This window comes from Sander vitreus, chromosome 23 (assembly GCF_031162955.1).
Source record: "Sander vitreus isolate 19-12246 chromosome 23, sanVit1, whole genome shotgun sequence".
NCBI classification, from domain to species: Eukaryota; Metazoa; Chordata; class Actinopteri; order Perciformes; family Percidae; genus Sander; species Sander vitreus.
The window spans coordinates 6788857-6799744 of NC_135877.1; the positions used below are offsets into that span (position 1 = coordinate 6788857).

The following is a 10888-nucleotide window of genomic DNA, read 5'->3' on the forward strand; positions in this document are numbered from 1 at the left end:
GGGTCGAGCTTTAAATGTTGCTTCATGCTCTGTAAGCACCTTTTAAAGTGGGCTCTGAGATTCAATTTCTATGCAACACTAACTGTCAGAGAAAGGCTCGATGGGGTTTTAAGCCGAGACGTTCCTCTGGTTTATCTGTGTTTTAAGTCCCCCAACGTCTCCTTCCAGGCAGCGCTTCGAGCGTTGACTTCAAGGCACCCTAACCATTGCCTAATCCTAGTGCCTTCCAGGCAGCGCTGCCTGGAAGGAGACATTGGGGGCTTAAAAACACAGATAAACCAGAGAAAGGTCTCGGATTTAGAGTCACTTTTTGAAATGATCTTCAGGCAGACAATAAGATCTCATAGGCACTACGAAGACCCCTAAAAGTGCTTTAGTTTCAGATACCCGTACTGGAGGTAGAACAAAGCACAGAGTTTTTCATATTCTCTTAGGTCTCCCACATTTGAAATGGATTCTTGTATACAAATATATTTTACTGCAAAAGTGGTTAAAATGACAGATATTGTGACACACCCAAGTGCAAAACAAAGCCAGGCCGAAGACACATTGAGATTCGATCGCTCAGACCACATTTGAAAGAGGGTTTGGGCCGCGTTAGTATTAGTCTATTAGTATTTCTCATGTCACAGAAACCACCGAGAGTGAATCGTGTGTTATGGATGCTATTGTCGGTGATGTGTCTGTGTTTTTGTTCCGGTGCTCTGCACAGTTCAGACACCCGGCCGCCTGCTGTTATCCCTGCCACGGAGGTCCCCGGGGACCGCAGGTTCATAAAATGGGCCCAAAAATTTGAACATAATACACACATACCGTTGTCGGGTGGAGAAAAATACGCCCTTCATTACACAGACAAAGTGTTTTTTCATTAGTAATCGCACATTTCTGTAATAGGCTAAATAATGTATGATTTATGTGAGAGTAAAAACTGAAATGTATACACACACACAACAAAAGTCGTATCGATTTCTGTATATGCAAACGGTAATGATGTACGTGTTTATTTGCATATAGAGTGTGGAAGTGAGATCCGATCACAAGTAGCCACTCAAGACGCATGTGGAGAAGCATTCTAATGCCAGCTGTGAACTGACGCACTTAAGAGCTGTCCACTTGTGATCGGATCACCCAAGACACATGTTAATACCAGGTCTGAACAGGGCCACAGACACTCGGCTAACATTTGTCAGTGATATGTTGCATATAAAATACCACTGAAAAGGTGGATCTGGAAATAATGCGGAACAAAGTACCTAATCCTGTGCAGACTGAGAGGCTTCTTTTAAGTGTTCTTCTCCTATTTATTCCGACGGCCTATTCAAGACCTAATGGCAACAACCAAGTTCTAATACTGAAGCCAATATGAATTGGCCTTATGATGTATGACGCAATGGCAACTAGATACTGGCTCCAAGAAAATTGGAACTCTACTGTATTGAAGTGACTCCCCGTTGAGGTCAGGAAGAAGGTACCGAATAGAGCAGGCCAACACTGAGAGGCTCAGGAAGAGGTTCTACCCTCAGGCCACTAGGATCCTGAATGACTGCCTAGGACTGCCCAATAATATAGTTTCTTCTAATGTGCATCTTGTTGCTGATATATGTTTTGAGAGTGTACGATTGATTAACAAGGGTCTTAGCCTATCATAGTTAGCTGTAATGGTTTCTGCCCACCAGAACACTTATGGGTGACATCACAAAATTGAGACTGTCGCCCTATATACGTTCACATTTTGGCAAATTGGCACCATTCAACGTATGCCGAATTAGCTCTTAGCAATTACTGTTAACAATGTACCCATGGGTGTACAGATTACATTGGATTACTCCGATACTGAAGACAACTTAAAAACCCCATGATTCTTAGGCAAGTTCTGGAGTTATAAGGAGCGCCTTCTTTTCTAAAGAATTCTAAGCAGATGTATGGACATTTACTCACAATGGAGATCAGCGATAACGATATCCTCTGGAAGTGTAGGTCATGCTGAATCTAAAAATATGTGTATCATCACTTCTGCATGTTCAGAGTTAGAACTCAAGAGGAGAAGTGCACTTTTTGACGCACGTTGCGGCAATTGGGTCCAAGCACCATAACTGCCTCCATAGTTTTAAAACCTCTGGTTTAACAGCAATGGGAAACATTGAATTGGATATTGGTGTCAACTTCAAGATCAATCCTAAAAGATCAACATGCATTTATATAAGAATCCTTTCAGTGTGAAGTAAAGTATTTCAATGTGTGTTTGTGTTCGATACTGTGCTTTGACTCAGAAGAGCTGCTGCTGATTACAGAACATGTGTGAGCTCAAAGACTGCGAGCGCCGATTGTTCCAACAGCAGGGGAAGAGTGTTTCCTTTAAACCTCAGAGGCTATCACACATCACCATCTGCTGGTCAAAGCCCTTCCCTTCTTAACAGGAATATCGAAGCATGAGAAGAAGTGACGAACGTTTCTCTGTGAAGCTAAAGTTGAACTACAGTGCCACATGGTGGCCATACAAGGAACCGGCTGAGTTACAAATCAAACACAATCAATCTGATCTAATAAAAATCTTTATTTTTAAATTGAAATATATTGTATATTTATATTAAAAATTTATCTAATAAAAGCCACCTTCCAGTTGCATTGTGTGAAATGTAGGACACAGTGTTTTTGGAGCTTGATCTATACTAGAGAGGACTAAAAGTCAGGATATCTCAGACTCCGCTGCTGATGGTCTCTGGCAAGCCAATCTGTCCAAAATCTACTACAGTGCGCATCCACCAAAAAGGAATTTGTAAAAAAGGAAAATACATGAAAGAAGTTCTTTAGCAAAATAACACTCCTACTTCTCCAACTCCATATTGTGCAAAAGGCTCAGTCTACATGCCACAATTTGGAATTACAATATAATGCAATCCAATACATTATCACAAACTATGGCCTTGGAAATGACCAATTTAATCAACAGTATTTAGTCAAAGTTAGGGATGCACAATATATCGTTTTTTTTATCGTCGTCGCAATATCAACTTGCGCAGTGAACACATGGTGAAAGGCTGCGACATATAGTGAAAGACAATCAGAGATTATTTGTGTTAGTTGACAGAAAATATTGGTAGAAAACTGCACTTTTTTATTCCATTCAACGTTCAATTTGTTCAATAAAAGAATGTTGGAAATTAGTTCCTTTCATTTGTTTTAAATTCAACAAGCAATTTGTTGTATTTTAGAAGAATACTGAAAGCAGCAGAAATGCAGAACCGAGTGCACTTTAATATCTGTTTATTTATCGTTAGTAATATTGTTATTGCGATATTCAACAATGTTATCGCACATGGCATATTTTCCTCATATCCTGCAGCCCTAGTCAAAGTCTCAACAAAAACTGAACGTTAGAAACTTCCCGAAGGTAGGATTTATAGCAGGGCTGTTGCAGGGGAATGCATTAGATTAAACAGGTGTTGCTGTGTCAACCCTGTTTAAAATCCTTAAACAGAGTCCTTCAAAAACATTACTTTCTTTATGGCGCTGAAAAAGCCCTCGATGTCAAAGGCTCCATTATACTCGCTTTATAAAAGCAACTGAGTTTGTTTAGGTGAATACAAACTGCAATCTGTTCAGAGTGAGGGTGGGTCCTCAAAGAGCCTGAATGCCTCAGTAAGTGGATGATCCTCTGTCGACTCATTTCAGAAACACTGGGATGTGAGGGAAAAAACGGGCCCTTTCGGGATTTCAGCCAGCGGGATAAAAGAACATTGAGAGCAATCTTGGTGCTTTTGATACGGCTGTCAGCAGGGCGCTTTAATCTAGTGATCATTCTTAGGGTCTGATCTCCCTGCAGAGCCTCATATACAGATGCTTCGGTACACAATGATCCCGGCTAATTGTGTAGATAAATTCAAAGGGCTGAAAATAGCTGAGAACAGCTTCACTGAGGTCGATTTACCAGCAAATGTCAGGCAACAGAATAATTATCAATGAAATGGAAGAGTGGTTTATTGATTCGGTAAGACAAACATGATAAACTGGCTGCTGCATGTCTTGACTGCAGTGTGTGCAGTAAAAGATGACCAATATCAGCCTCTAACACGCATGCATGCGCTGTTGCTGAAAGATGATCTCATCTTTCCTGGTTAACGTTCATTTATTTTTCATCAGGAGGAAAAGACCTTCCTCTCGTTTCCATGACAATTTTCATATACTGTATAAAAGCCCGCGAAAACCAAGAACGAATGAGTCTATCATAAACAATAAGATGTCTTGCTCCTTTCAAAAACAAACTAAAAACCCAACCACGCAGGAACGTAAAGACAATAGTGTGAACTACTTTTCACTCCTCAGACACTCCTCATATGCGAACAGATTTTGATAATGCTAATAAGCTTACTGACACTGATAAGTTGCCTTGAAAGCAGCACGTTAAAAGAATAGATAGATAGAAAGATATGGCATGTAATAAAGATTCCACATAGGTTAAGTTAAACAAAGCCCAGGGATAAAGAATGTCACTTACGCAGTTTTACATACAAACATATTAACCAGTCCTTCCAGAAAAATGCAGCGTTTTTTTGTGATTGTTGCGGGCAAAAATCCTTGATTATGCGGCACGTTTTCTTAAAAAAATGTGATGGAATACGCGGGATATTTATGCAATTTAATGCAATGAAATTGCGGGAACTTGCAAAAACTTCGGTTTCATCATGGCTTCATCGCGGGGTGTGCAGCTTTTCGATGATGTTCACGTCGCGTCACTTCATAACGTTCCCATGGCAACAGGGCTGCTCTTGTGTGAAGTAAACGCAACATTTTTCAACTTTCTGCTAAGATATACGGGACTTTTTTGCAACGAAAATGCGGGGATTATGAAATCATGCAAGCCCCGCATATTTTGAGCGGAAATCAGCAATTTATGCGGCGAAAGTGCGGCGTATTTGAAAAAATGCGGCCCCCGCATAAATATGCAGACTTTGGCTGATTATGCATTGAATTATGCGATCGCATAATCGCGTTTTTCTGGAGGGACTGATTAACCTTTTGAAAACAATGGTAGAGCTGTCATCTTCTATTTTAATACTACTCTGCTTCATGTAGCACAACTGTAGCGATGTTATTTCCAGTCAGTAAACATAGCAAGCGAGCCAAGATGCTCATTCGTTTTTGAGATGTATTGTGGATTTTTAAAGGCAGTTAAACTTCAAATGAACTGGAACCATTTTGAAACACATGACAACAAATAACTCACAGTTCAGGTCCTTATCTGTTGAACTAGGAACTGGTTTGAGACCAATCAAGACATTTTAACGCAAAAAAATGTAATGATCTCTCTTTTAGACATAAGCAACGGATTTCAAAAAACATGCAGCAAAATGTGAAAATATACCTTTTTTTGTTCAACTACCCATTCACACACATGCGAACACCATGAAACGTCCACTCACCAGTCTGTGTGCTGATCATCGATGACCAGCAGGATCTTGGGCTTGCGTATGACAGGTTTAGGGGGCTGACCACTTCCTGGTGAGGGTCCATCAGCTGCGGTTGCTGCAGATTTGGCGTGTGCAGCGGCGGCGACGTTCTGGGCCATCTGAGCACTCTTCACCACGCTGGAGAAGGAGCTGAGGAAGCTCCCTGTGCCCAAAGCTGAACCCGTGCCCGTGCCTGAGCCTGGCCCCGAGCCTGAGGCCGGGTTGGAGGCCGGAGTGGGGATGCTCGGGGGCTGCCGCCTCTCTGTGGCCGGGGAGGCGGGGGAGGAAGTGGACGAAGTGGATGAGCCTGGCGGGGTTGGCCGCTGCAGATCCATCATGTAGCCGTTGGGGAGGTTGGCCACAAAGCTGCTGTCTGACAGGCGCCGGCGGAGGTAGTTCATGGTGATGGGCTGGTGGGTCCGTCAGGCCAGAGGAGGAGAGGGTGAAGAATGCTTGAAATCCAGCACAGGGGACAAAGGAAGGGAGAGAGGATCTGTTCACAATCAGTTTCGCAATGCTGTTCTTATTTGTAACATCCTGTTTTAATGAAAAACAAAGTCATCAAAGCTGCACTTATCAATTTTCTTATATTAACAATGGAAGAATTACTTCATGTAATGGGAAAGGAGTCACTAAGATTTATAACTGAACTCTTGAGAGCGATTTTAGCATCCTTCGACTAATGGTTATGATTTTACGGCCCAGAACTGCACTGTCTCGGTTCAGTCTCACCGCTTTCAAAAAACTAATTCTATGCCAATTTCCCAGCATCTAACGGCAGACAGAAAAAGCTAGCCTGTAAACGCATTTGGCAGCTTAAGAGGCAGATATTTCCCTCAGGAGCTGGTGGAGCCCCAAAGCGGAGCTAAAAAGGAGTGAATTTTGGATTTTTATTCGGCAGGTGGTCAGAAACATGATTAAGTGAATGCTAATGTTTCTCTATTTTTGCGAGATAAAAAAAAAAAGAAAATAGAAAACCGCTTTACTAACCCATTCATCATATCAACGTTGTTGTGTTAACATCTTTTTCTATGTATGCAGGCAGCTCTCATAATGCTATTTACCTGTGGCTCTTAACAGTGAGTGAGTAAAAAAAAAAACACAAATGGAGCCTTTCATTTTGAGCGTTCAACGAGCTACAGTATGTAGGTATCCCTCAGGATTAGATATAGGCCTAGATTTAGTTCAGATGGAAATTGTTAAACATGTGATGCTTTTCTGCTGTCTGAAGATCACACTCATTAGCAAACATCAGATCTGAGACAAAGAGTCAGAGCGGGAAAACAAGTGTCAAGCTGAGAAAGGTAAGATAAGATAAGCCTTTATACAGCAGTGAGTTACAGCTCATTTCTGTGTAAAGCAGATAGAGCCCGCTGGCAGAAAGGAAACAGTTATGTAACACATGGAACCCTGCGTGGAAGAGAAGAGACATTCAAACAGATTAGCTATCAAACTGCAACCAAGCTAACGGAGGGGAAAAGAAACCCTTAAACCTGATTAAAACTAGGATGCTTCTCATAGTAAATGGAGCTTGGATGAGATGAAAGTGCATTTCTTATCGAGGCGTCAAGTCTCAGGCGGATGTGCCCGGTGTTTGCGGACGTGTTCTTGTAGTTAAAAAGGGGAAGGAGGGTCCAACAAGCTCCTCACAAGGAGGAAAAAGGATGTAGGGCAAATGTTCTTCATCTTGACAAGGCACTATAGTCAGACAATCACCATCGGGAAGTCTTTATGCAGAGTGAATGTTGTAGCTTTCTGCCTGAGCATCTGTAGGCAAAACTATCTCCTGATCATAGCTGTTGTAGCAGTGGTGTAATCATGTTTCTGTCCCCAATACTGCACGGATTCCAAAGTGGGAAATTCTATTTTCTCCCTCCCCGCCTGGAAACTTTTAACTATACGCCGGTAGCAACATGTGCTGGGGTTAGCACAAGTTGATTGGCATGCGGGTCAGTGACACTATGGCGAGCACACATGAAACGCTGGAGCTGAAAGACCTGCCTGCCGGTTCCCAGTCAGCTACAACAGCACCGGGGAGAGAGGAGCCAAAATCCTGATCCCCGCTACATCCGTTTCAATTTCAGAGCATAAGAGATGCTTTTCAGTTTTATGGAAACCAGATGATACTTGAATGTCATCAGACTTATTCTTATAATACTAAATTAATTAATACTTGAGTTTGGGGATTCAGTGTTTTGCCTAAGTACATTCCAGCACGGCAGATGCTTGTTGTCATGAGGAATAACACTAAAATGGGAGGCGTAATATGGCTTCCGGCGGCAGGGCTGAGCAGCCTATCCTATCACAGAGTGAAGGGGCTTCCCCCTGGGAATTATGCGTATGCGTCAACCACCACAGGGCTCTTACAGAGCAAACTAGCAGGGCAAATTATAGAAAATTGCTAGAAAACAGACAGAATAAAGACGAACAACAAGCAGTGGCAATTATAGTCACAGGGCCACTGATTGCCAGCTCAGCCCTCTTTATAACGACTTGATCCCATTGGACAGATAAGAAGCTGTCTGCTGAAAATCACTATATTTACACCGTTGGCACATTTCCCACTTTCTCAGCACCCAATAAGCTGCTTTCTCTCTGAGCCTTAGCACAACTGAAGCGTTTAAATCCTTAAAGGCTTTGCCTCTTAGTTCTCTGTGCAGTATATCCACACTGGGAGGAATCCACGGGAACCCCATGCTCTGTTACTTAACTGTTAGAAACAGAAATAGGACAAAAAAGAGCACTGTGTGTTATCTATGTCTGTATGATCTTTCCATAATACTTCATTCTTGTTTGGCAAGAGTCTGTTGGGGCTAAATCATAAACCGACTTGGAACTAGCGGCTGAGAACATAAACTCATTATGAATATGTTTACTGAGGTAATAAATCAAGTCAAAAGTAGGGTCATTTTCCTATAGACATCTAAAGAAGCGGACTTCTTTTTGCAACCAGTGGAGTCGTCCCCTGATGGAAATTAGATAGAATGCAGGTTTAAGGCACTTCCGCATTGGCTTCACTTTTCAGACTCGGAAGCTTTTTCTATTATTTTATTTTTATTTTTTTTACAGTCTGTGGGCTAGCCTAACTATAAAAAGCAATAGAAAGGATATGGTTGCTATTTAATATGCTATTTGATGCTCAATATTTACAGACTGCACTCCACCCTGACAGAAATCCATAATTGAAAGCTGACGAGTGGTGCAGTAAGCAGCGTATAAAAGGAAATATTAGAGAAGTCCTTAAACTCTAAGAGCAAAAAGGACTTTGGCTCAGCAGTAATCACAGGCTTTGCTCTGTAATGATGGGGAAGAGCAGGGTGATGTCACACCAGACTCTGGGACCCCTGCTAGTGTACAGTGTGTGTTGGGAGTGTCTGTGTGTGTTACTTATTCTATATTTAAAAATCTTGTAAGTGATGAAGACACCGCTTAAGGGAGATGGCAGTTCCGTCCTGCTGTCCTCAGCTTCTTTTTATTTTTTGCATCCTGACTGTGAACTTGTGGAATCTATCACATATTCTGGAGGCTGTTCTGTGAATTTACATACCAAAGCCTGCTAGAAATTGTTGACTAAAATAGTTAAGGACACACTCTACTGTCATTCCATCTTTTGCTTCCCAGCTGACATGGCCAAATTATGCAATAATGACTAATATTCCATTTCAAATGTAACTGCGTACGCACCAGATGTGGATTTTCCTAATGAGACAAATGATGTGAAGCACACTCGAATGGAAGATGTGCTCCTCACTCATTTCTTTCCCCAGTATTCAGCCTCTCTGAATAAAGAAAATGTGGAGTATGTGTATTTATTTTGTGTGAGAAACTAATTGCAAAATGTCTAGATATTGTTTATTTGTAGTTCATTTAAATATTGAGTTTTATTTGTCCACCCATTCATGTCTGTTAAATGGTTTGGCCGGCCCTCGTGTGTCATTAGGTCTGTCTTTGTTGAGGTCAGAAGTTGATTGATTGAAGATTATTAAGCAACTTTTTTAACGCCCGAATCATAATTTAAGTTTTTTTTTTTTTTTTTAAATAAAATGCATGACTTTATATGTGAATGTCACAGCTTAAACGATCAGTCAATTAAGCGATCAGTTGCTCAACAGAAAATTAATCGGCAACTATTCTAAGTGACGAAAAGAGAGCTGAGCCAGAAGGCAAAGCTCTCAATCTACCGGTCAGTTTTTGTTCCTACCCTCACCTATGGTCATGAAGGCTGGGTCATGACCGAAAAAACAAGATCCAGGGTACAAGCGGCCAAAATGGGTTTCCTCAGGAGGGGTAGCTGGTGTCTCCCTTAGAGATAGGGTGAGAAGCTCAGTTATCCGTGAGGAGCTCGGAGTAGAGCCGCTGCTCCTTTGCGTCAAAAGGAGCCAGTTGAGGTGGTTCGGGCATCTGGTAAGGATGCCCCCTGGGCGCCTCCCTAGGGAGGTGTTCCAGGCACGTCCAGCTGGGAGGAGGCCTCGGGGGAGACCCAGGACTAGGTGGAGGGATTATATCTCTAACCTGGCCTGGGAACGCCTCGGGATCCCCCAGTCGGAGCTGGTTAATGTGGCCCGGGAAAGGGAAGTTTGGGGTCCCCTGCTGGAGCTGCTACCCCCGCGACCCGACCCCGGATAAGCGGATGAAGATGGATGGATGGATGGATATTCTAATAAATAGTTATTTTTAATTGATTCATTCCAGCTATTCAAACAGGATCAGCAGGAGGCATCTGGATAGCTCACCTGATTGAGCGTGAGCCCCATGTACTAAGGCTCAGTCCTTGATGCAGCAGCCCTGGGTTTGATTCTGACCTACGGACCATTGCTGCATGTCGTTCCCCCTATCTCTCCCCTTTTACATCTTCAGCTGTCCTGTATAACAAAGGCCTAAAATGCCCCAAAAAAATAATCTAAAAAATAAAAATAAAAAAACTTCCAAATGTGTCCGTGGTAGGGGTACGGAAACGCCGGAGTAGTGTGGACCCTTCAGAAGAGGGTAGTCCTAAGCCCCGGAAAGCCCCGGCTGAATTTAACCCCTGCTTCTCACACCCCAAACTAACACACAGTCATGTCCAATGCTGGTAAACTGTAACGAGCTTAAAGGGATCAGTGTGCGTCTCCCTGCTGTGCAGCAGTCAAACATGGCTTTAATTATTCATGACAGTCTGAGCTGGGGGGCCGAGAGTGTAACCAGTGTAATGGCAAAATTACATTTAAGCATGATTCTTTATATTTTTCTGTTTTATTTCTTTCTGTGTTTCTCTCACAAATGCTGGAAGGGAGTTTCTCATTCCCACATGAAGATTTAGATTTTCTCTACAATATGTGGAGCCAGGAAGTCTGGAGCTGAATGCGTACGGCCTTTGTGTGAACCGGTAAAAAGGTACAAGGTACACGGTAAACTATCTCCCTACTGTAGCAGTTGCTCCCTTGCCAGTCCAAGATGTACGG

General features: G+C 42.5%; 1 protein-coding gene across 1 annotated transcript in view; it reads right to left on the reverse strand.

Annotated features, from left to right (window-relative positions):
* Window positions 1-5895, reverse strand: part of syn3 (synapsin III) — a 113060-nt gene extending 107165 nt beyond the window's left edge. The window contains exon 1 of the mRNA XM_078281376.1: window positions 5421-5895. Within this exon, the coding sequence (XP_078137502.1) occupies window positions 5421-5848 (428 nt within the window). The 5' untranslated portion in view covers window positions 5849-5895. The remainder of the gene's footprint in view (window positions 1-5420) is intronic.
* Between the last annotated feature and the right edge of the window lie 4993 nt (window positions 5896-10888).